Below are 27929 nucleotides of genomic sequence, written 5' to 3'. Positions count from 1 at the left end.
CCTTTTTCGTACAGCAATAATGTCTTGGTTCAAAATTTTCATAATATATATGTTCGTCCGTCATGTTTATATGGTCACTAAAAATTCCTTAAATTGGGAACATGATCCAGATATCTAAATAAACACGATAACTAACTACCAAAATTCCATAACTTACTATTCAAAAAATGAATATGTTTCACTAAATCTAGAAAACAAGTTGTAAACAACACTGAAAAACATACGTGTGTGGATAAAAATATTTTTGAACCTACATCTGATTTCTGATTGTAAAAACTAGAATGGAAAAGTCCGGTCTGAACCAAATTGCACGTGTAAATATTTGAAATAATATTTTTATGGATAATAATTCATCTGAACTAATAGCGACATTCCAACATAGGTTTTAGGGGAGATAAAGATCCATTTGAATAATTTGCAATAATGGATCAAATTAAAATGCAACCTAAGTATATATCGCCATCTAGAAGCGTTAAATGTGAATTTTGGATAATATTCCTTTTGAATTTTTGCTCCCCATTTGGTTGCTGCTTGAATTTCATTTGTGAAGTAAGGTTAAGTGCATGATGTTCAATGTTAGATTTAATAATAACAGCAGATCCTCTTTATTTGTATTTAAAAATCCTGAAATTCCTAATATATCGTTTGAAATTCCATCAACATTCCACGATGCAATTCTTAATGACTGGCATTTAAGAGGTCATACTTCTTATTTATGTGTGAAATTTCTTATTTATTTCGCAAATATATTTGGGTTAACATATTTTCAGGGGTAAGAATTTATGTTTGTTCTCATAGCATGCAAGGTATCAAAGAAGAGATTAAGACAATACCTGACGTCCTTAACTGTATTTATGACTTCTCTTACTTCGTTTTAAGTGGTTTTTCCTCGAATTTATCTTTCTATTGTACTTGCAAACGGTGATTCGACTTTCTGTGTTAAAAAGGATAGTTTGAATGAAAAAATACGTATATAAGAATTTTTTCATACTGTACCAAATTAACTTTTACTGGCGCCAAAAGTAAAAACCACATGAAATAATCAAAAGGTATTCAAAACAAAGTGATTACAGTTATTTTATATGATTTTCATCATATATTCTCAACTGACTAGTACCACATGAATTTCTCAATAAAGTAGGCACAAAAACTAGTGTCTAGAATCCTCAAACTTGAACAACAAGCTTGCAAAATTATTTGTATTGACATTTTATGATTGAAAGTGAATCTAACTTATCAGAGAAGGTAATAACGTCTGAAAAATCTTGGTTTTTAACCTATGATATTGAAACAAAGCACCAATCCATGAACTGGAAGAATCCAAATCCGTCAAATATTTTGGCTCTCGCTTCCTAAAGATGCTCGACTCAATACATAATTGACCAGATACTTGAACAAGCTAGAGTATAGAATAGAGATTGCTGGTCTAACTTTCATTTACTGATACTACCACGGCAGATGCCGAGCATCTTCCAACATAATCCTTTTCGACGTTAACAACGAGTTCGCCCAGGTCGTCAATTAATCGGGACTCCTTCCTTTGGAGAAGTGCAAGACTGTTTTGAAGAAGCTACTTAGGAACATTTTTGCTTGTGAGTATTGATAGCCCAAATATCGATTCAGGTTACGCAGATATTTTCATAAAATTTGAGAAACGCATTTTCACATTAATATCAAATTCTCTAGGACAAACTGCTCAAAATAACGTGTGAAGACGCCAGCTCTTCACTGTTGTACTAATGAAAATTTACGGTGTGAAAATAATAAAAAAATTGTGATCAGTTTTTCACCCTTCCGAAATTTAAATTTGAACGTTATTCAAGTGGTAATTCATGGTTTTACCATAGACTCCAATTATGAATGAAAAATAATAGCAATAGATTTTAATTTGCGAACAAAAATTCTAGTTAATGAGAAAAATATTCAAGTGGAACCTTTTCAAAGAATATTTGATTCGAAATATTTTTCTGCCCTGCTACTAAACGATATTATGGAGCTCTCCATCATTTTTACAAAGTATTCATATTCATAATAATTGGCATGAAATAGAGTGTAGTAAATAATACCGCCTTCAGAGTTAATTATAATTAGACTTAAGATTGCTTCCATTCACAGTTCATTTCTGTTCACTCAATAACATCCATTTTCTAAACTCATGTGTCTTACATACAGATTGTCTCTTGGATAATATCGATATTGAAATTAGTAAGCACAAAATAAAAAAAATATTAACATAGAATTAGTCTTGGTAATTGAGGTGTTTCCAAAACAATTTCGTATAATCGGAATTCATCGTCCATTAACTGCTAAATATTTGAGATTGTTTATGTTTCTAAATGTTCTTGATTTTAGGTCTCTTCTGTTTTCTTAATAGTTTTCGAAAGATAGATAAAAATTAACGTTGAACTTACATAAGGAACTGAAGCCAAACAGAACCGAAGAATTTTTCCACTCAAATGCGAAAAATGTTATAAATGTTGTTATGAATTCTATTGAATCTGTTGAGATCAAAAAATCTCTTTCAGCAGACATTATACTAAAGTTAACATCTATTCAAGGACATTTCTATTTATATTATACACGTTGTCCCACGACGAGTTAAAACTATCTGTATATGGCAATCATCTTTTTAACTAAAATAGATGGCCGACTTCCGGTTCTACCGGTTATTTTATATAGAACACCCTGTATATCAATACATTTTCGAAATCTACGTAAGATTTTAGTATACTTTTGTCTAAAAACTTTTTTTGAAAATGCATACTTTTTGAGTTATTAACTTTTTTTGTAAAAAATTGCAGACCCTTATAAATTATTTTTTCACGAGGATACCCTTATAGATATGAAACTGGTTTATCTCCGGTTGCTTTTACCAAGGTCAGACGTATTTGAAACCATGCTGAAAAATTTCTCATTTTTTACAGGGTGTGTATAAAAAGTGTTATGTGTAAATATAAAATTTCTTTATTTTTTTGAATAGATCCACCCAGTTTTTTCTATTTTAATGCATTCAGGAGTGAAAAATAAGGCAAATTCATGCATACTTTCCTATACCTAAACCTTACTGTTATCCAGATATTAAATGTATTCATTTCTAAATTTAAAATCATCTCATACAAAATTTATCCCATTTAAAATGGATGGACCACTTGGTTTTATTTAATGCGATGTAATTACTACGTTCTGAGGTACATATCATTGGAAAATTTGGCAGCGATTAATAATTTTTTTTATTTTACAATACAGGAGCTGCTAGTTCAGTTTTTGAGATATGGCAACACTGATGTGTCAGATATGATTTTGCAATTATAAAAATTGACATTTTCAATGGTGGAAAAACTAGGAACGTGTTGTCATACGAATACCATTTAAGTTACTCATACATATTTAAAATATGAAAGAATGAATTTCGTGAAAATCGTCCAACATACAGTCATACTTGAATATTAATTTCACGTTTTTGAACAGTCAGAACATTGAATTGATAGATCTCCCGCAGTACAGTTCTTGTTTGGCACCCAATTATTTCTTTTTATTCTCGCATATCAAAAATAAAGTGCGAAATCAACGATTTTCTCCATCCGAAGAAGCGGTTGATGTGTTAAATCGCATGTTTTGAAGGAAAATATGCTTCGATAATTGATTCAAAGGCATACAAAAGCGTACTGATCGCAATAAAAAATATTTTGATAAAGAATATAGCTATATCTAATTACATATAATTTTATATCCGAAAACTTAAGTAGCAACCTTCGTAAGATTAGTTCGTGACGTTCTGAATATGAACTGTACAAGCTAATAATTCGTTTTTGGAATGCACGTGTGCTTTTCTGAATAAAGGGGATCTTCTTTTATGTGAAATTATGTATAATTTCAGACAGAACGGTGCACAAATTACGTTAATTTTTCCATAATATGAGGAAAGTTTGTCAATGGTAATGTTCACCAAAACAACTTAGTATTTTGCATGGAATTGGTTCAAAGATAACAACAAAATATACGAGTAACGCATAAATATATTTCCAACGTAATTCAAAATGGAGTTGTCATTTGTACATTAAACTACTATTTTTAAATAATATATCATCACTTCATTTTCCACTCACTACTCTCAGTCTATTATGCATCCCAGAGAAATATACTAAATGAATAATGACATTTTTAAATACAATTTAGTCGGAAACTTTATATTAAAAAATATTTCTCCATGCCAAGTGCTATAAATTATTGGAAAACTATAACAAATTGAGTTTATATTGGAATGGAATGGAAATCTGATGGAATTATGGTATCCCAACATGAAGCAGAGTTAATACTTATTTTTGAGCGCAGTTATAGCAAACAAGTTCTGTGCACTGTAAACAAGCGGCCTTTTTACAAGAAAGACACAAATATTTTATCATTATACTCTTTCTTGAAGGACATACGTGACAAATCTTATGCTTTTCCTGAATCAAATCAACTCTATAGATTTCTTAGAATTAATTGCATGGCTAACTGCTTTCCAAAAACGATTTTTTCTTCAAAAACTATTATTTTTATAACATTGATGTAATATATATGAATTTACCACGTAAATATTCAGTAGGCAAAAAATAATAACAAAGGCTCTCGAGTGCGACGACTTGAGGTGCTCTTAGGACATTTTTCATCGAGATAATTCACTACAATTTAATTTCCTTTATAATAAAAAACGATTTCTGGTTTTCCATTATTAAAATCACTGAAACGCCTATTATGCATGGATGATACTAAGATTGTAGCTCTTCCAAATTTCCCTGAGCAAGAAATTCGAAAGCATTCCTGTCTGAATCCATAAAATTCCTTTTTTGTTGTGCTGTCGAGTCTAATTATTTTTTCATCGTGATATCATTTTTCTGCAGAATGTTATCTAGTTACTTGAAAGAATATTTGCTCGTATGAAATGAAGATGTCATTCCAATAGAAAATTTTATCAGCTTTATCTAGTTAGCATAGACCAGTTCCATGCATAAACAAAATATTGCGTTACCATAGCAACGAACAATAACTTATTGGAAGTGTCATTGTGAAAATCGAAAAATTGGAGTATTGAGCCATCATCAAGTACTTGTATTTAAAAGGGTTAAGAGGTAAGCAGATTTACGAAGATATGCTTAATGCCCTTGGTGATCAATATCCTTCGTATGTGACCGTGAAAAATTGGACTGCAAGCATCATAAGAGATAAATTTTCCATTGAAGATGATGACCGATCGGAAAGGCCAGTTTCTGTGTCAGTCCCTGAAAATATTGATGATTTTATCAGATCGTCGAATTGGGTTTAAACGGATATCTGAAGCACTGAAATTTCATACGAACGCGTTTATATAGTTCACGTCAATTTGGCCAAGAGAAAAATTGCTGCAAAATGGATCCACAAATGTTTGAATGTTGACCAACAGCGTGCAAGGGTAGAAGCATCGCGTTCGATCTGTGCTCGATTTGAAAAGATTTAGACTTCTTAAACCGAATTGTTCCTATGGATAAGGAGACTTGGGTACATTTCTACGATCCAGAAACAAAAAAACTATCGATGGAATGGTGACACTCTGGTTTTCCAAGACCTAAGAAGTTTCGTGTCCAAAAATCGGCTGGAAAAGTTCTTTCTTCAGTTTTTTGGGATTGCCATGGAGTAATCATGATTTATTTTTTGGATAAGGGTAGAACGATAATTGGGGATTACTATTCCACATTACTGACCACTCGACGCGGAAAGCTATCCAAAGTTGTTTTGTTTTTGTAGGACAACGCCCCTGCACACAAATCTCATGCTGCTATGCAGAAAATTCGTTATTTAGGGTTTAAATTATTAGAACACCCCATTTATTTTCCAGATTTGGCTCCGTCCGACTCTCATCTCTTACCTCAACTGAAAAATAGTTTAAAAGGTCGTAAAGTTTTTCCAACGAGGAGGTAATAAAAGCTGTGGAGGTCTGGTTTGCAGAGCAAGAAGAAACATTTTCTACAAGGTCTAGAGACATTCCAGGTTCGCTGTGATAAATATAATACTAGTACCAGATTAAACAAATATAATTATTAGTCCGTTTTTTTTCTACATATTTTCCATGTTGTTGATAAACTTGTACTATCACGATAAATTTTATCTCTTCAACAATATTCACATAGAACATTAAATTTCATTTTTCTCCCAATCGACCTATTCATTCACAAATGAACATAATTTTGTTTTTTTTGTTTTATCTTAAATCTGTTATAGTTGCGAGAATTGACTAAAAATGAGTAGAATTTATTTTCATTCCACTACAGACTCGCTGTTCAACTTTTCAAATAAAACCAAGAAAAGTTTGTAAAGTTGAAAAACTATACTGTATATTTTGAGTTCTTCCGTTTTTAACTACGTGTAGTTTTGAAAGCATTCGGGTGTTATTATTCCCGTTATCAAAACATTAAAATTAAACATGAATGGCTACGTATTTTATTCACCATTGTCAGCTGCTACAAATCAGAATTCCATTCTATAGTTCCATCTGGCCGTGCTGTTGTGTTGAAACAATTTCAAATATATGAAATTCAAAACTGTTACATCGAATGATGGAAACTGGTTAAAATAGTTCCACACATTAAAAATCACAAAAATTTTCATATGATAGTTTGGAAAAAACTACATTTTTTTGATAATACTCCGATACATCAATTCCATATTACGTATCGTGATATTTTACAATAATAATGTAAACATGTTCTCTCAAACTTTTGAAGCTGAATCAGATGGAATTGAAGAAGCTAGTGACAGTGACAGCAGTCTTGGAGAAGATAATGTCGGAATTCGAGATGAGAATTCTGATGCAAAACAAGATATATCTGATAGAGAGATAGATGCATTTGATTTGAGAAGACATCGTGAATATTGCTCCACCAAATGAAATAAACATTTAGGTAAATGTTCAAACTTCGACTGTCGCTGCCCTGCATAGACTAATCAGGAAACTGCTGTGGATATAACTACGTGCCTTTTTAGACATTAAGTGTGCCTTCTCCAGCACAATCCATCCATCAGGCACTGATAAGACGAGGAGTCGAATCAAACATAGTGCCTTGGATTATTGTAGCCTTCGATATTCGTATTATCAATATCAATATAGGGGATGAAGTAATAACTACAATACCGGGAGATGGAAGCTCTCAAGGGTACATATCGCCACGCAGGATATGAAGTGGTGGATTCATCAATGACCTGGCGATAATTTTTCAAATGCAATTTGTCCTAACAATCGTTCAGAGATTGTGTCAATGGAGTTTTGAGCATAAGCCCCTCAAAGACCATTGGGAGGAACAAATCTGTTCCAAAAACCATCAGAATGAACGAGATAGGGATAGCCCTTAAGTCAGACATTAAATCAATGTAGTCACCTTCGATCAGAGACAAAATGATGTACAAATCGATCTATCATTACCTATGCAGATTTCATATGGTGGCCAAGAATAAAAAACTGAAATTGAAGAAACAATCTTAGATAAGCGAAGGGCCTTGCTATATCTGGCGCGACTTAGTCATGTTCCACGGCAGCTTAGCAGCCCTACAAAACATTTTACATCTGCCCCCTTTGAAGACCTTCATAGCAAAGCATACAAGGAACAGAACATAAAGCCCGGCGATTAGACTGGGCATATTACCATTCTAAAAGAATTTAAGGTGCTCATATGTACGGATAACATGTATCGACACGAATGCAGCGAATATTCAAACTCAATAGTAGCAAATAATGAAGATACTCTTCTGTGGATACCTGGTCATGAAAGAGTAGACGGCAATGAACAAACCTGGAGAGAAAAGAGACAATTACTTTTATGTGACCATAACCTTCCATAGATTTCCCAAAATGTCATGGTCATAAAACAGTGGGAAAGCGAGAAGAAATCAGAAATATTGAATGAGACTTATTCTGAGCCTTATTCGACCAATTGGTCTCAAAAAGCCTATTTATTGAACAAAGACGAGCTGATGATAGTTACTGGTATGTTTAATGTCCGGTGAGCTACCATCTGAAGAACATCGTAGAAAATTTCGACAGCTCTTGGCGCTTCTGTAGAGTACCAAAGAAAACAGCCGACCAACTTCTTTGTGAGTGTGAGGCAATCAATAAACAAAGACTACGGTACTTACATTCAATATTTTTAAAGTGAATAGAGGTGAGCTGCATAGTCCCCAGAAAGATAGCTCACTTTAGAAAGTGCAATAGATTATAAATACGTCAAAGTGTTAGTGATCTTATATCCTATCTCATCTAATCTAATCGTAGAAATCTTTAAGGCTATTGCTTTAGTCTAAATAAACTTGACAATGGATGATAACTGTCACATCGGTTGTTACAGATATCAGTGTTGTCTTATTGAAGTTCTCTGTCTCTAATCAAAGACATTTTACTTTTACTTTCGTAAAAATAATTTGAGTAGATCTTCTAAAGACTTTCTTAGGGAAATAAAAGTTTTCATATTGAATAATACATTTCAGTAACTTAAATTGAATCATTTTTTGTTGTTTCTACATTTCCCAATGAAATATTATCAAGGCAATCATACCAACTGATTTTTCAGATAAAATAAACAGTTTACTAATAAAGTTTCCTTCTTCTGGATAAAAATTGTTATTCCGTACAAGATCGAACTCATATTCAACTTGAAATTTGCAACACGCTCGGTTGGTCCGTTAGTAATGATAACTGCGATGAACTTCAGTTGAACGTTTCAGGAAATTCGAGAAAAATCAATTTCCTCAAGTATTTCGGAATTAGAATCGTAGTAGAAAACTAAAATTTATTTCTAGAATTTTATGTTTCGATTAAATATATTCAATTTAAACTGAATCTTTCCATTGGAAATATCTATAGAAAATTTTCTGACCAATTAAAGCAGCGTGTTAGAATGTTTGCTAATTTTTATTAAATTAAAACCAACGCATGGATGTTTACCTATAAATTATTGCATAAAATTACAATATAGTTGTAGGATAATAAGTTGATTATGACAAATTTACTGAACGATATTCAACAGTACAGCCCGTTTTTAACACTGCAGTAGACGCGCCGTGGTCTATTAGACCCGTTTATAATCCGGTCAATTTAGACATTCGAAGTTACATAAATTCCCATCAAGCTGAAAATCAGTGAAATTGTTCAAAATACAATTGAAAATAGAATTTAAATGTTCCTCATCATTTCCGTGCATGGAAAAAAATTTATTCAAGTTCAAAGGTCAAAAAAATCAGTCTTTCGTGATTTTCAGCAAAACGGTGAGTTTTATCATAGAAAAACCTCAGACAAAAATTGAAGATCATAAAATTAGCTACAAAAAACATGTACACAGAACTATAATAAATAAAAACCTAAAAATAATTTTAATGATAAAGTGGTCGAAAGTTTTGCGAAAAATTCCCGCTGGTTAGGTTTAGATTAAATATAATTTTTGTTAAAATGAATGATTATTACTGTGTTTAAAAGTTTGATTTAGTTATTGTGTTGTCGAGGGCTTGTGAAGGTTTAAATATTAATATTAGAACTGTTCTTATCACAATCATCATCGAGGTAAAGACTTCCAAAGTATAACGCTTCATGCTCTCGACTGTACCAGGTGTACATTTTTTCATCTTCCATAATATTCTCCCCCCTTGAACCCTACCGGACTAAGTAATGACGCAAGGAGTATTGTCCTACTAATAATTCAACCTATTTATAGTACAAGAAGAAATTTTACAAATGATGACTGGTTTACCAGCTGCCAACTCATGTATTTATTGTTTCTAGATGTTTGTTGGCTTCAAAAACAAAACGCTGTGGTGTCTTGTGTACCAAGAAATAATAAAACTTGTTTCTAGTATACACCATGATGACGAAAGAGATTAAGCCACAAAAGAGATCGGCAAACCTTCTATGGTAGCTTTCTACAAACTAAATCTGGAGTTGACGAGGTGAATAGGAAAGCAGAAATCTAAAATTGTGCGAGAAATAACAGACTCTGGTCCATGTTGTAGTAGTGACCTGTCTTCTATGTTCAATAGGTATGCAAATAATGGAAACATAGATTTGGTAAGACGAAAATTTCTACAGCAGTTAGCACGTGAGCTCATTAGTAATTATCACAGAGCAACATTGAAAAATTTCACACGTGAAATAAGAAAACGTCTACAACATGTTCTTAATATTCGTGAAGAGCATGGACCTAGAAAATGAAAGCGATGTTAATAAAATATTGTTTTAGATAACAGTAGAAAATATTATAAATATTTATGTTCTTATTTTATGTAAAACCGTAGTTAAAAGTCATATGCAAATGAATATTATTGGGAAAATTATGATTTCTCAGACTGTTTTGTATGATTTATGATTTTCAATGTGTGTGACTACGCAACCGATACCAGATTCAGTTTTGGAGGCATCCGTATAGAGAATTAGACGGAGGATTTTTTATGCAGAATTTCTAGGAACTTTAACTCATTTTTTATTAAAATCGTTTTTCTCTAAAGATGTGATATAATCCGTCTCTGAAATACGGCAGTTCTTACTTGCTTACCCGTTATACATTCGGAAACAGGATTAAACAAATTTGGTTTTTCGTGCAGTTTAAAAAATGTTTCATATATTCAACAATGTTTCCAATTTCCTTCTCAGGCTTATTTGATGTTATTGAATAGTAACATGACATATTTATAGAATAATTTTTTTGCTTAGTTATGTAATGGTTCAACAGAAAAAAAATGAGTATAGGTGAAAATATTTTGTCAAGAGAAGTAAATATTACCCCCTAGGAAATTTTTTCTATTGAAAATCATTCGATTCTAAGGAACTGAAAAATGAGAAAAAAGGATCCATTTCCTTCTCTCCGCCTTCCGAACTTCAATTCAAACTCTATAATAGCGGTCTGGACAATGAAACACGAAAAAATATGGGCTATCACTACTGTTGAACGAGTTTTCTCTACTTGTGTTTCTTAATTAAAAATTGAGTTCGACAACAGATAAGCAGTGTATGAATGGAACAAATCTAGATCAAGATATGGAAATAAAATCTAAATTAGGTATTTGAAAAGGTTTTAACCATCCAAATTTTTTCATGAATCAATCATACTCAATAATTTCATCAGTGAAAGTAAAAATATCGGTGATGTCTCTGTGAGGACATTGAAATGAACTTATACCAAAACATATCATTCACAAATAACTTGTTAAATAGAAAATTTGGTGTGTTTTCTCTCTAATTATTCTTTTAAACGAAAACTATCTGCCAATTTACTCAATCTTCATAGATTTACAAAAAACTTACGACACTGTGAACAGAAACCATTTGTACAGTGTTATGAAGGATATTAGTATTCCAAAAAAACTTATAAGTATTACGAAAATGATACTAGAACACTAGAACATACAAAAAAGAAAGGTAAAGACAAATCAAACAATATCAAAATGTTTTCAGATCAACACAATACTAGAACAGGGAGATCCAACGGAATTACTGGCATACGCAGACGATGTAGTAATCCTTTCAACATCGGAAAACGAGCTGCAGAGCTTTCATACAAATGGCAGTGACAGTGAATCCACGAGTCAACGAAGATAAAGTTCATGATAAAGATAATACCACAAAGGAAAAGATCAACGATGAGTTTGTCAATATAACTGAACTATGAAAAGGCAATGAGCTTAGAACAAGTTATGTATATTTTGGGGTGATTATCAAGGATGATGCTGATGAGAGAGAAGCGAGGATGACGAGGGGAAGTAAACAGTTGGGAGCGCTGAATGCGATAATGAAATCCCCAGAAAGGTGAAGCGCTACATCTGTACAAAACAATAATAAGACGAAAAGTGAGCTAGGGAAGCGAAACGTGGATTCTTACCAAAACTTAGATATATGGGAAAGGTAAACACTTGGAAGGATACTAGGCGGTGAAAAACAGGGGGAATTATAGCTGAGGACAACAAATATTGAGATAATAAGATTCAAAAGAATAGAGTGGCTGGGTCACATACAGATAATGCCAGATTTTAGAACAACAACAAAAATGATGGACATGGAACAAGGAGGAACGAGAAAAAGGAAGACCAAGGAATAGGTGGTACGCAGGGGTGATGGCAGACCTAAGAGGAAGAGGAAATCAGGACTGGAAAACGGAAGCAAAAAATAGGACATCACTTTCATGCTATTGGCTCAAAAGAAATACGTGAGGCAACTATACGAGGCTATATTAAAGTATTCTTAGCCTACTATAGAACCAAACAAAATTTCAATGTCAAAATATTCTCCTCTTAATTGGATACATTCATTACAGCGAACCTGCAACGTCTCTAGACCTCTCAAAAAAATGTTTCTTCTTGCTCTGCAAACCACACCTCCACCTTTTATTATGTTCTCGTTGGAAGAAAATTTACGGCATTTATCCATTTTTTCAGTTGAGGAAAAAGATGATAGTTGGACGGAGCCAAATCTGGTGAATAAGGGGGGTGTTATAGTAATTCAAACCCTAAATCACGAATTTTTTGCATGACATGAGATTTGTGTGCAGGGGCGTTATCCTGCAAAAACAAAACTCCTTCGGATAGCTTTCCGCGTCTTTTCTCTTTAATCTTGTCCCGTAAAGTGGTCAGTAATGTCGAATAGTAATCTCCAGTTATTGTTCTGGATATATATATATATATATATATATATATATATATATATATATATAAATCTTTCTGACGGCCAAATGTTCATGTAATATTGAATGTATGCGAGTAGAACTAATGCCCATGTATACCTAAATCCCACTGTTAATATGTTAATAAACAGTTTCCGACAAAACAGCTAATCTTCGACGACCTGAGCGAATTGCGAACACGATTGAAATCGGAAAAACATCGTAACACGAAGCGAGTCGAACGGCATTGTGATGTTGGTTGAAACCACGTTGAAAGTCATACAAAATTACCGCACGATGACCGTTTCAAGTATGACAGCACGTCCTGGATACGTTCATCATTAAAAACGTCTAACTTTATGATGGCAATGTCAGATTTGACATAATCACATCTCAAAACTTGAGTAGCAGCCCTCGTATATTCAATGATATGAAAAAATAACTAGACTAGAAATAGAATGTCATTTGGCTTGATACGTTTTTCAAACAAACTCGTTAGGTATTGTACTTCTTTATCCACCATCACATCTCACAATTAATATTGCGAAATATTGCGATCAAACCATCCAGGGAGAAAGTTTGATGAAGAATGATTTGTCAATGTTTCCAACTCTATTTAGGATGATTGCATGACAATTCGTTATATATGTAAAGTAATAACCTCTGAGCAACAGGTATTACCGTTTTAATAAATATACAATTCCTCATAAGGTATTTATATCAACTTTACCTTACTGAATATACAGAACTAAAATAGACATTCAATTAGAGTGCTCAGAACTTGATACACCAAGAAAAAGAGACTAGTTCATAGAAAGAGTTTTTTGATTTACCATCTGATTCTGGAACGTCTTGCAAGATTGTAAATAATTATAAAACGTGAAGGCTCATGATAGTATAATCTCTAAAATTAATAAATTTATATATCAAAAGACAAGGGAGGCACTGGGTCTTATCACAATCACCTAGTATATAACAATTTAATATTAGGAAGTTTAATCTGAGATAAATACTTGGAAGATGTTTCGTTTGATAAAAATATATTTTTTAAGTAAGCAGTACTTTCAATTTTCCCAAACTCTAGTTAAGTCACGTGAAGAATGTTATTTTTAATTTAAAAATATTCAATAACTAATAATTGATGATGAAGAAGGAAATAACTCCTTGTGCTTTTGTTCAAATTGTTGTAATAAATTTAGGTTTCCATTTAGAGGATTTTCTCATCTTTCAATTCGAAAATCCTATTCGTTCGGTAAACAATCTACGAACGCATCATGATCGATTTTGTTTACCAATAAATTCAACTACCTCACCGTTTGCTTAAGATAATTTCAATAAGATACATAAAGAAGTTGTTCGGATCTGGTATAGAAGATACCAGTTATGGATGACCGACAATACTGGTTCTGTATATCGATAGTAAAACTGAATTGTTATATATACAGGGGGTTTCGGGGGCGGTAAGTCGATCTAGCTAAGATGCCTTTTTGTAATCGATGAAGACTGCAACCCATTTCTGAAGCCGAATTGAGTTTCGTCTTGATCTTCTTCGCACTTATTTCTGATCCTAGCGTCGATGATTCTTAAAAATATTTTTATAGTGTGACTCATAGGTCTTATCAGTCTATACTTGCTACAATTCTTTGGACGTTGTTATTTTGGCAAAGTTATGAATTCTGATTTTAAACAATCTTCTGGAATTTCAGCGGTTGAATAAACATTATTTTAGAGTTTGACTAATATTCCTAAGCTTTCTTCATTTTTGAGCTTTAGCAAATGTACGTCAACCTAGGGGACCAATTTTTTCAAAAATGACTTTTGATTAGCTTAATAATTGCCATTTTTGCCGCTTTTTTGCAGTGAAACTCCAAGAATTGGCCGTTAGTTATTTTTAGAAAAAACCTATGGTCCGCTATCTTAACACATAAGTTAGCGAGCCACCCCCTGAAAAACCGCTTTCCTACGTACGGCAATTATATTTGAACACATCAATAATTGCCGCTTAATTTTCCGTTCAGGAAATCATCATTGATTTATCCGGAGCCCAATAACAAGTTTCCATATATACTCACAATAATTTGCAATAATACAAAATATTTTTTGTTACTCAATTTTAAGATCGTTATTTCAATAAAGTTGGCATAAATATTCTTACAAACCACATCATCATCAACTCTTAGCTAATAATATATTTTCAAGGCCACTTGAATGTTATCTTTTTCAATAGTCACGTTGACATATCGACTTAATATAATTTTTCAAGTTGAGAGTTGAATCTGCCCACGACGAGATTATTGTTTATTAATGTATAACAGAATATATGAGGATGTATTGATATCTGGTTAGCCTAGACCAGTTCCATGCATAAACAAAATATTGCGTTACCATAGCAACGAACAATAACTTATTGGAAGTGTAAGTGTAAAGTTTGACGTCAAAAAAGTAAACCAGAGTTACGCAATAAATTGAAAGAAAGAAGATGTCAACCGAAATTGTGAAAATCGAAAAATTAAAGTATCGAGCCATCATCAAGTACCTGTATTTAAAAGAGTTAAATAGTAAGCAGATTTACGAAGATATGCTTAATACCCTTGGTGATCAATGTCCTTCGTATGCGACCGTGAAAAATTGGACTGTAAGCTTCAAAAATGTGAATTTTCCATTGGAAATGATGATCGATATGGAAGGCCAGTTTCTGTGTCAGTCTCCGAAAATATCGATGCAGTTCATGACATGATTTTATCAGATCGTCGAATCGGGCTAAGACGGATCTAATCTGAAGCAATGAATATTTCATACGAACGCGTTCATCATACAGTTCACGTCAATTTGGACATGAGAAAAATTGCTGCAAAATTGATCCCCAAATCTTTGAATGTTGACCAGCAAGGGTAGAAGCATCGCGTTCGATTTGTGCTCGATTTGAAAAGATTTAGACTTCTTAAACCGACTTGTTACTATGGATGAGACTTGGGTACATTTCTACGATCCAGAAACAAAGCACAATCGATGGAATTGCGATACTCTGGTTTTACAAGACCTAAGAAGTTTCGTGTCAAAAAATTTGGAAAAGTTCTTGCTTCAGTTGTTTGGGATTGCCATGGAGTTATCATGATTGATTTTTTTGGATAAAGATAGAACAATAACTGGAGATTACTATTCGACAGAGGAAAGACGCAGAAAGCTATCGAAAAGTGTTTTGTTTTTGCAGGAAATCGCCACTGCACGAGGAGGTTATAGAAGCTGTGGAGGTCTCGTTTGCAGAGCAAGAAGAAACATTTTTTTAAAGGTCTAGAGACGTTGCAGGTTCGCTGTAATAAATGTATCTAATTAAGAGGAGGATCTGATGAGTAATAAAATATTTTAACATTGAATTTCTGTTTGGTTCGATAAAGGCTAAGAATTTTTCAATATATCCTCGTAAGTAAAACAATTGATATATAAAAGAATGTGTTTGATAGCAATTCTTTTCGTATACGGCAAGTTGAACGTTAACTGCAGATTTTTTTATCAGTACTTCGGATGACTTTAATTATGCACTAAATTCCATGTCAAATCTCACAAAAATATATAATTTATTTCAAAAATTCAATGTATAACCTACAATAAATAAATACTGAATACGACGATCAGCTGTTCAATCATGTCCAAAGGGATTAGCATAATATAAGTAAATGTGTATCCCAATAATTTTTAAAGTTTCTTAGGCTATTGGGTCTTTAATTCCTAGTTTCCGAGTGAACTAAGAGATAAAATGATTGTGATGAAAATAATTGTGTTAAAGCTCAAACCAAGTTGAATAACCTCTCTTTATGTCATATTTAAACTTTCCACATCTTAAATTGACTCAGTTATGCGATCAGCTGATTGCGGATTCTAGCACAGAACGAGATTCAGATTTAGTGAAAATCTCAAATTTAAAACATGATCTAAAAGAACTTTTAATTTTCAGATTCAATCTCCGATACCGATGAATTCATGAACAACAACTTTACACGAATTGAAAAAACATTGATGTAATCACGTGTTCATCCTAGAAAAAGTTCAATATTACAAATGTGTCACTGCCCTCATAAGGGAAATTACTAAGTAATTAGTTTTGTCTTACAGAGAACGGGAAAAGATCACATTTTGTAAACACTTTTTCAGCATAAATAGAAATTGTCACGTTGTATCTTTTCAAGGAAATTATTTAGTTCAATCGTTGAATTAAGTTAATCCATTCAATATTGTAGATATGAATTTTTGTGACTAAATTTTTTTAAAAATAGTTTTTCGAGAGTAAAATCCTCAATTCTCATTATAATAAATAATATTTCATTAACATAATTATCAAATAAAATGTCGTTATCTATTAGTTGTTACATAAGACTGAATGTTAAAATATTCTACATGAGTCATGTAGAGTAAAAGTTTCTTTTTAGCTAATTTGTTGTTCAAGTAATAACAGTTCCATATCATTTAGAGATTGAGGAAAATATTTTATATTCACTTCACATCTCAGGCGAACGTGTCTCGCAATTATAAAGTCAAACTTGAGAACCCAATTACATTAATTACATAATAAAGGCATGAGATTTCAACCCCTTTATTTCTAAAATTTGATTCATTCGAAGATACGTTCAAATGTACGTGGGAGATTCCTAATTTTTTTGGTCGTTTCCGCACACTAATTTAATCACCGTTTTTTATGCTTATAAGCGCTTTTCGGAAACAGAGATCAGGTATCCGGTAGATCAGCTGATTGCGAATCCTACCACAAAACGAGATTTTGATCAGGGTTTCGTTTACCGTTTACGGTGGAAATTTTAAATTTAAAACTGAACCCTACAAAATTGTTGTTTATTTCTTTAGTTTTGTGAATTAATTCATAACTTCTCATAAAACTTGGTTGGGTAATATAGTGAAAGAGAAATAAAAAAGGGAGAAATTCTTTATTGTCCACAAAAATTGTTTACAATTTGTAGAAAAAGCTTGTAAAAAACTAAGAAACGCAAATGCAAATAACTATCTAAATCTAATCTAAATATAAAGTACACGGCAATTCTAAAATAGGTAGTAATTTGTATTAAAAATCAATAACACATCAAACCAATGCATAGCATGCTCCAAATTGAGTGATATTATTAGAATAAAAGTCGTTTATATAGTAGAAGACACTTTCCAGTACATATGACTTCAAATTATTGGGAAATACGGTGAAAGATGTGAAAGATTTGAATTCAATTGGCAAATGATTGTGCATTTTTTGCATTGTGTAGTATTGAACCCTTAACTAATTCTGAGCGTGGAGTGAATACCTAAAAGCTCTCTTTTGTAGTTTGAAGATTCGCTCAAATTGAGTCGCACTACACGTACCCCAGAAGATCATGGAGATAAACCAGTTATCGTTAAACAAGACTGAAGGTAAACTATCCCTGAAGACGATAACTTGGTTTTCGAAACGCGAGTAATTGTAGTCGTGATCGCGTATATTTTAGGCATTTTCGTTTGTATTGATAAATTGTTATAATTCTGAATTTTACAAAAATATATGCATTTTCTAGTAATTTCGTAATCTAGTACATAAAATTCGCAATTCTTTGGAATATATTACAATCTCACAGAAAAAGGACTAAATATTTCGCTCATTTGAGATGTTAAATATTTGAATTCAATTGACAAATGATTGTGCATTTTTTTATTGTAAAATATTGAGCCCTTTACTAATTCTGAACGTGGTGTAGGTGGATGGAGGTCCTGCTTCGCGTTCCTAAGTAGATGATGTTTCTAAAATTAGAGAAGCGTGCTTATAAATTAGGCAAATGGATTCAAAGAAGTGCTGCTTAATCTGAGTGATTGTCTAACAGCTATCTTTTGTAATTTTAAGATTCGTGCAAATTGAGTCGCACCACACGTACCCCAGAAAGTCATAGATATAACTAAGTTATCGTCTTCAGAGACTGAAGGTAAACTATCTCTGGAGACGATAGCTTGCTTTTAGAAACGCGTGTAATTGTAAGTGGTGGTGCAGTGGTGATGTCTCCAATTTTTTTTGAGTAAGCAAAAATGAGAGTTATTAGTGCACAGCTAGGCGCTAAGCTGTACTTGTCAGCTGTCCCCCAATACGATCTACTTTGACTATAACTTTCATGCATTTTGTTATAAAAAAATAAATAGAAAATATCAGCATGCAGTTAATTGTTAATGTATACAAAAATATAGATCAATGCCGAGTTATGGAATGAAGTAAAAGGAATTTCCCTGATCAGAAAAAAGTCAGAGATGAAAATAAATTTTTAATTCATCATGATCGAATAAATGAATATAGCTTATCATTCAGATGTAATACCTGATTTATTTTTACTAGTGTCATCCCCAAAAGCATGAATCTTCAAGTTTTGAGTAATTTTTTAGTTTAACGATCCTTGTTCAAATACAAAACGTTCACTTATTTCGTGTTAAATGAGGTTAGTTTTCTCCCCGAAAAAGAAACTTACCTCGACGGATTTCAAGTATAAGGTATCGAAACTATCTGAATTGGTACTAAAGTTCTTTAGGCGAATCGGTTTTCTTTTCTAAAGAATTAAAAAGAAGTTACACATGCATATAATATAAAAGTGAAATAAATATAATTTTTCATTGTTTTGGTATTCATTTGGATTTTTTGTTTGATATTATGTTACGACATGAGTTGGAACCATGAAGAAAATTATTGAAATATCAGTTTCATGAGAAAATTTATTCAGCATTTTCGCTGCTATCAGTTATTCGCTGTATATTTTCAAATTTGAATTACAATTATCGGACACCAGATTTTTCAGTTGTATACGCGGTTTATCGAAAAAATATAAATTTTATCTTTATATTTGCTAAAATGGAAAATTATTAAAAAAACTTTTATCTGGACACATCTACTTAAAAATTTGTAGTAACATCGAGTGATAATTGAAAGTGAGGTTATTTAATTTCTCATGTTTTTATCTTGGATGACTGTTATAACGAAATACGAGAAACCTTTTATTTTTTTTTGGTGTATCTTAAAATTTCCCTAAATGAAAACTAGAGAAATAGATCAACATTATTATATTTTCGTTCAATACATTCGATTTTTTGATAGGTTTTTATAATTATCATTTTTATCTCAATGGGGTAGGTAACTAAGTAAAATTTTTGTCTCGGGTTAGGTATATGGTAAAAAGTGAATAAAATGAAATGGATCAGAAAATGTAGCGCACCAAACCAGATTACATATTTGTAAATAACTTTAAACATATGTTCAAAATACTTTGTACTGTGTGCAGAAGTGGATTATCCTTAAGGCAAACTAGGCATGTGTCCAGGGGCACGAAGCTACAAAGCAGAATTGTAAAATAAATATAAATTTAACGGATGAGTGTAGCTTAAGCTTACAACGCCTACAAACAAATGAGAATGGAAAGATACGACAATATTCGTCGCGTCGACCCCCATTCAGTATCGGATGTTCCTATTTTTAAAATTGTGGGGATGATGGTGCGCGGGGGTGTACTTAATACTTGTGCATGGTGTAGATAGCAAATTGCAACCATCATATTGGTTTATCAGATTGTTGCACATAGAAGCTTCAGAAGCAAAAAATTACCTTATTACAATTTTACAATTCGTAAAAACAAAAGAGAAGTACCTACAAATATCGTTTCGAACATTTGTATCTTGTGTACAAAAAAAGGAAAACAGTTGTGGTGCAGGCAAGTCCATATACGATGAGCAATGACTCGAAATGATTCAATGTTATAACGACGATAAATCGAGAGTAGACGTCATTGGAAAATTATGTGCCGCGTATAATGTTGAACGATCATCAAAAAATTTTCTTTGAACTTAGTGAGTGAACATCTAAAAAGAAGGTTGATTACTTATTGAAACATTGCCATACGAAATAAAAAATATGTTGATAAAACAGGAAACATTTCCACTTCTGAATGGCGAAAATCAACCTATCACCGACTCTGGTACATTAGGAAAGGTGTAGCATTCTATGAAGAAGCCCCAAGAAACATTTTTGCAATAAAATGAAAACTAAAATTGTTAATGAGTCTGAGTTATACACTACTACAATACGGTAGATACTACTTAAAGTTTTAAGATAAGGCAACCCTGAGATTACCATCATAAAGTTTCAAATTTTCAGTGGTGAACGTACCCAGATAGTGTTGCTATTTGAGTTATTTACAGATACTTGAAACTTTTATTTTCCTCAAAAAATGGAATTAACTCGTGAAAATTTTCGTGTGATTATTTTTTATAACTTTCGATGTGGATTAAACCAACAGCAGGGTGTCGATCAACTCCCTCGACTTCGAGTAATCTGGACCCACCGTTTTTAGCTGGTTTACCGAATTCAATCGGGAACGAACTTCGCTACAGAATGAATTTCGTGAAGGACTTCCAAAATCGGCTGTTGTGCCACAAAACATCGATGCTGTGCTTAAACTGATATTGCAAGATCGTCATGTGACATTCCATGAGATTGAGTCGTACTTGGGCATTAGTTTCTCTCGCACACATTCAATATTGTATGAATATTTGGCTGTTCGTGCTTGATGCTCGTGTCGATTGGTGACGAGAAATTTTTAAAAAATTCGATCGTAATGCTTCGAAAAACGTCTAGGAAATTGTGGCAAATCATTAATTATGGATGGATGTATTTAAACACGAGACTATACAACAATCGACTGTATGGGTCTTCCAAGAATAACTGGATACGTCGCCATCTTTCTATGAGAGCAACCTAGAACAATTTTGTTTTCCAGTGGTGTTCGAAAAAATCAGGGAAACCAATCGCAGAAGAAGAATTATTCTCCACCCCGACAATGCGAGCTCTAGCACATCAGTTCAAATAAAAACGTTTTTGAACAATCCAAACGTCAAATTTTTTTTCTACACCTGAAGAAGCGATTGATGTGTTCAAATGACGTGTTTTGTACGAGATGGAAAAAACGCTTCGCCAATGGGTTCAAAGCACTCAAATTATGTAACTTCAGTCACATGATAAGTATAAATTTGCTTACACAATATTATATGATACAGGGTATTGACGAACTGTAGATATTGGGAACAAAGATTCAAAGAAAAAACTAAAAAAATTGGAATGTAAATTAAAGGTAAATTATTCAACATACCCCAAAATAACGTTCAATTAAACACTTTTCTCTAATGTCGAGAAATTAAACTTCGAATGTCGTATATTTTTTTACCAATCTAATTGAGGGAACGTTCAGATAATGTTGACAATTAATTTTAAATTTATGGCAAGTTTTTGTTATTATAATTTTTGTAGATTATAACACATGTTATTTTATGTAAAAACTTACCTCGAACGCTCTCAGGTGCAAAAAATCGTACGTTTCGTTCCTAGTCGCGACGTGTTTGAGACGAATTGGTTTCTTTGAGGGAACTTCAGGCGAATGGTTCACTACGGAATTTGGTGTATTTCCATACTCTTCAGTCGGACAGTGGGATACGTGATTGCAGTTGTGTATACCGGACATTTTGCTGTTGACAAAATAGAAACTATGTGAACAATTATTACCGCTAAAACTGTGACAAAAAGTTGATGTACAAAATTTTACATAAATTGGAACACGCGCCACAACGACAATTTATTATATGCCTTTTCTACTTATTATCAATAATCCCAATAATTTCTTAGCGTATTATATGTGTCCACTTTAACAAATATTGGCCGATAGCACAGACGATTCTATATCCAGTGTATGCATATATAGGATGTTTCTAAATTCATGCAACAAAAATTCAGGTGATTGATTGTATGAAATTAAGATAAGTCTTTCCTATAACCAAATTTCCTCATCCCACCTCTCTCTGAGATATCACCTTTAAAAGGTGGTGACAGAAATTGAGTTTTTTTTTTGTTTAAAATTTCATTAGAACTAAAAATTTGAAACAACAAACTACAAGTAGTTTTTTAATATACCTGTTACATTAGACGGGGGTGAATCCACTCAATTTATTAAAAAAATTCTAAATTATAGCGCTTTTTCTGTGAAGTTACATGAAATGAAGTAAGGGTTTCTAATTTCAATCCCCGTATAATGTAACAGAAACATTGAAAACATACCTGTAGTAAGTCGTTTGCGAGTGCACGAAAATTACAGGATATCAAGTTTGTCGCATTACTGTAGAAAAAATAATGAAAACTCAATTTTGGTCACCATCGTTCAAAGGGCTGAGTAAACTTTTGTTATAGAAATTACCAACTTAATTCAATTCGAGCTATAACCTCCAGAATCTTGTAACATGAATTTAGAAACACTCTGGATTTATCTGTATTAAATGAATTGGTGTTTAAAAAACTTTTATAAGGACTTTTCGGAAACTGTAGCCCGGGTTCAAGTAGATCACCGATTGTGGGTCCTCTTCCAGAATGAGAAAGAGATCATGGTCAATTTTCAGTAGAAATTTCAAAGTACCTACAAGAACCTCTGATTTCTAGTACTCTATTGAGCGGTAATGCTCCAATTATATTCATTTAGGTCTGTAATAGATTTTGCTCATGAGAATTAATACTAGGCAGCCATTGAAGGAAAATAAATAATTTTTAGAGTTCACGCTACTAAAACAGTCTTCGAGATGATTTTGTGGTTCTCGCCATACAGTCAGTGTGCCAGATTGCATCAAAGTTAATTCCAGTAGCTAATAAAAAACTAATTTGTCTTTTGCCTCCTCAAAATAAGCTTCAGTTTCAGCATTTGCTTCTTCATTTGAGCTGAATTTCTTAACGACAAGCATTTTTTGAGATCAGCGGATAGCCAGTAGTCACTGGGGGGCCAGATCTCGACTATACGGTGGGAAAAGAAACAATTCGAAATGTAATTTGATCAATTTAACAATCGTTGCTATCGTTTTATGAATCGATGCATTGTCTTGGTTTTTTTCTTCGACATATAGGCTGATTATCATTGATTTTCGCATTGAAACGATCCGATAACTCTATGTAGTATTCGCTATCGATTGTGTGTCCCTTTTGGACATAGTTGATGAACAATATTTCATGCGTATCCTATAATACTGATGCCGTAACCTTCCCTGTTAACTGTTGTGCCTTTGAACGCTTCGGACGTGTTTCACCGGCTGACGTCCACTCAGATGATGAACGTTTTTATTCTGGAATTGAGTGATGGATTCATGTTTCATGTATTGTCAAATAGAGACGCAAAAAATATGATAATTGTAAACACATTGCCTACTAATATCTTTACGGACTCACCTATCTCACGCAATTCCAATTTACGATTAGATATAAGGGCGGACATGCGCATTAGGTTTAAATTGTACTATGATGTTGCCAGATTGCATCAAAGATCACTCAAGTAGTTAAAAGACAAAAGAATCTCGTAATTCTAGTAAAATATCGAGTGCAAATCAATAGCAGAGTTTGAGGGTTTTACCGTGTATAAAAAATTAAGTCGAAATGTCAATCATTCTATAAAACATTGAAAGTAGCTAGAAAAAAAACATTCAATCGAAATATGTATATATAAATAGGACTTTGAAGTGGAAAATTTTATCACGAATGCCGTTGAAGTGTTTCCAAATACAAATGACTGTAGTTTATTCCACAAATGCGAAATGTGTAATAGAGAATTAGGTATATCCTCAAAATTACACTAAAATAACTTCCATTTTAGACATTCCTTAACATCGTTTTCAGGGTAAATTCCCCTCAGTAAATTTGCCATGCACGTACTACATTGTCAACCCTGCAAAGTTATATCATATATTTCTTGAGATGGCTTGATGTTCAATTACTCTCAAGTATGCTATAAGAGATAGAGATATAGAGAATAACTAGTAGGAGAAGTTCTATATTACCGAATTTATTCGTGTTGGTTATTCAGAATTGGATAGTTTGCTTTCCATAAAGAACGTATGCTGCGAATTATGTTCAATGCAAACAAGATTTGAACATAAATATTGCGCAATTACAGAAGCAAAATTTTTAATATTCAGACATTAGTTTCTTTAATAACATGACAAAAATATTCGAGCGAACAAGCGTACTAGTAAAGAATTCAAAAACAATAATCGATTTTTTCATATCTTTATATTTGGATTATACTTTTTACAATAAATTGGAGAAAGTCTTACGTAAAAGGAGTTATTTTTCATCATATTTTCGACCAACAATATAATCTGATGTACGGAGAAGAATCAAAATAATTTTCACTGCATATTTTTTGGCGACATGTTAACCGAGGTATTTATTATTGAAAATTTCACCATCTTCCTTTTGAATTCTTGTTTTATTATCATAACAATTAGAATGTCTTTTCTTTGAGTCTCGGAGAAATCAGCCAGAATCAAAATTAATACATGCACACATATTATACTGACATCTTTTGGTAACTTTAAATACCTATATGACAGCAGCCTACTAGATTTATACCAATTGTTTATTTGACTTTTTGACTGATATTTTAGTGTCTTCAAAGATTTTTCCTGATGTTTAGCAGAACAGATACGAAAATATCTGATTAATTCTAAAGTATATTTTAATAAGCTAGACAATATTGATGATTTGGAAAAAATTTACATCAACTTAATCCCTAAGGTCATACAAAATGTTGTACGAGAATTCCAAAACCGCCTCTGTTATTGTCAAGAAGTTGTCATACTGTAAGTTGTCAAAGAGACCCAATGTCACCAACGCTATTCAATATAATTATGGAAGGCATTGTGAGAAACGCAGGACTAAAAAATAAGAACCTTATAACAGATGCAATACAGATAGTAGCATATGCAGATGATATAACGATCATAGTAAATGGACAGAGAGAATTAATAAAATCGATCAACAAATTAGAAGAAGAAGCAAGAAATTACGGACTGGAAATAAATGCAGAAAAAACAAAATATATAGAAATAGGAGAAAAATCAGAACAGAGAGAACAGAACTGAAAACTAGCAAATACTATTTTGAAACAGTATCCGCTTTTAACTGATGATAAAGTATAGGATACAAAAGATTGATAGCCTTTTTGTATAATATGGAAGAAACAAACTACTAAAAACAAAAACATAACTAAACGAAACAAAATAAAAATGTACAAAATCCTGATAAGACCAGTAATCACGATGGAAACAACAGTAATAAACAAAAGGGAAGAAGAAGAAGGAGAAAGAAGAGCAAAGAGAAACGAAGAAATAGAGAGAGAGAGAACTGGGGAAGGATAATATAGTGATATATATAAAAGCACAAAGGCTCAACTGGGCCGGCCACATGAAGAGAAGAAAACCAACTGAAATGACCAAAAGAATAACGGAATGGATCCACGATAAAATCCAATTCACTTAAAACTGGACCAACCAAGAGTTTCAGCCAAAAACAAAATGAAATAAGTGAAGAAAAAAGAATAGTTGTAGAGGAGATGCATAATGAGTGAATTTTGGACACTGACATGAAAAAAATAAAAGAAAAGGTGAGTTAATGTAGAAAATTGGGAAAACCATCAAGGAGACACTCATAAAACAAACATAGAAAGTGGTATTGTTCAATGATGATACAGTACACGACATAAAAAGGTAGAAATAGGGAAAAAATAAACGCAGATATATTGAAATCGAAAATAAATTACAAGAAGGTGGAATGAGAAAAATTACTATTGGAATGCGACAGAAAAAAGTCTTAGCTCTAAAAAGAGTTAATTATAAGAAACTTTACATACTTTTCAACAATAAACTGGACGAACTTAGGAAAAACCAATTAAGGCATTCGTATCACACCCTGTATAATATTATAAGGTATTAAATTAGAAACATTTCGTGTATTCCAAGTATTTCAACTGAATTGAGTATAGTTCTACCAATATCAGTTGCAGATTGTAAAAACCCTTGCCGACAATTTTGAAAGATCTACCATAAGCGTAGATTCCTTATTTTATAAATTTATCATTTTTATGAATACTACTACTAATTTATAAGAATATCTTATGCGATAGAGAATTCGTTAAAAGGCAATCGAACAATGATAAATTGGACGTCATTATATGCTGTTATTTAGACAGATGTACTTAATTGTAGTCCTAGTTGGAACTAAGAAAAAAGATCATTATTAGGCATAGTTAACTGCTACAACTTAATATTAAATTATAAAATGTAACTAGACGAGTAAAATGTAAGGGCGTTTGGTTTAAGCAGGCTACCAGACGTGAACTGAGCCCTTTTTATATCCCATTCGTTTTTATAGTGGAATGTTAGGTAAAAGATGTTCATTGAACCGCTTTTCGAATATTTCTGCTGTCATATCTTTATGACAATCAGCTGCACAGTTTTTAATTTTATAAGCAGATATTAATAAAGCATTGCGTTTCCCTTCAGAACATTGCCCATTTTAACAGCAAAATCAAAAGTGTGATCGGTGTGTGTTAAAAAGAAATGTTCATTCATATTATTTGTATTTAGTTGTTTGATATAGAAGATTGGTTTCTCTCGAGTTTTCTGTGTAAGATTTTTTATTCATTCTAGGCTGGTTAATTTAAATGTGAAAGGATTCTCAAAATACCTGTATCTGTTATCTTTATCCAAAAATCTTGCTTCTCCAAACAATTACATGTTCTAGAACATCTCAAGAGCTAATAATTTCAGATAAAAGAAATGCTCGATGAAAAAGAAGTAATATGTTGATATTACTTTTCGATACTCACATAAAATACAAGTTGTTTCATTTGAAAAAAATCGACAAAATAATGTATTGGTATTTTGATTCACACTGTATCAGATTCAATAATTATTAACGAAATAAATAATTCACAGAATTTTGAATTCTTTCTCTTACATTGTAAAGGGTTACTTGTTACGATTTTCATAGAAAGCCAAGGTGAGTTTATATATGCATTGAAATATAAGGTGTTTTATCTAAAAAAAATTAACTTTGATATGTCACAGCAAAATAAATGAATAAGTGAATAATTTCAAAATATGAAGACCAATAGTGGCTGTGATCCTTGAAATTTATTGATATCTCAAAGGATAAAGGAAGTACTGAGCTTTATCACACTAATCAATCACCCTGTATTATAGGAACAATCCTTCTTATGTTCTTATGTTTCATGTAACAGTCATACTGGATACTTAATGTCCTTTACAAGGACAAATTGTATAATAGATGAGGTTGAAAATAGAATCACGAAGAAAAAAAATTATTCTTTCCTCTTTATAATGTATAAATATTGAAACACATAATTAGAAAGGAAAAAGTTGATAATATTCAAATACCTATAGAAAGAATATCGTTTACTT

At 32.4% G+C, this 27929-nt stretch overlaps 1 protein-coding gene across 3 annotated transcripts in view; it reads right to left on the bottom strand.

Moving 5' to 3' along the window:
- The window catches only part of LOC130893597 (nitric oxide synthase), a 162612-nt gene that overhangs the window by 104323 nt on the left and 30360 nt on the right, over positions 1 to 27929 (bottom strand). For 2 of the 3 annotated variants that reach the window (XM_057799817.1, XM_057799816.1), the window contains 2 exons: positions 21983 to 22163; positions 19127 to 19204 (listed from right to left, as the gene is read on the bottom strand). In XM_057799817.1, coding sequence (XP_057655800.1) covers positions 19127 to 19204; positions 21983 to 22159 — 255 coding nt within the window. In that variant the 5' untranslated portion in view covers positions 22160 to 22163. The remainder of the gene's footprint in view (positions 1 to 19126; positions 19205 to 21982; positions 22164 to 27929) is intronic. The other variant, XM_057799819.1, reaches the window with a different exon arrangement.

The sequence above is a fragment of the Diorhabda carinulata genome, chromosome 5 (genome assembly GCF_026250575.1).
Source record: "Diorhabda carinulata isolate Delta chromosome 5, icDioCari1.1, whole genome shotgun sequence".
NCBI lineage: Eukaryota > Metazoa > Arthropoda > Insecta > Coleoptera > Chrysomelidae > Diorhabda > Diorhabda carinulata.
This window is presented reverse-complemented; position numbering and strand designations above follow the sequence as displayed.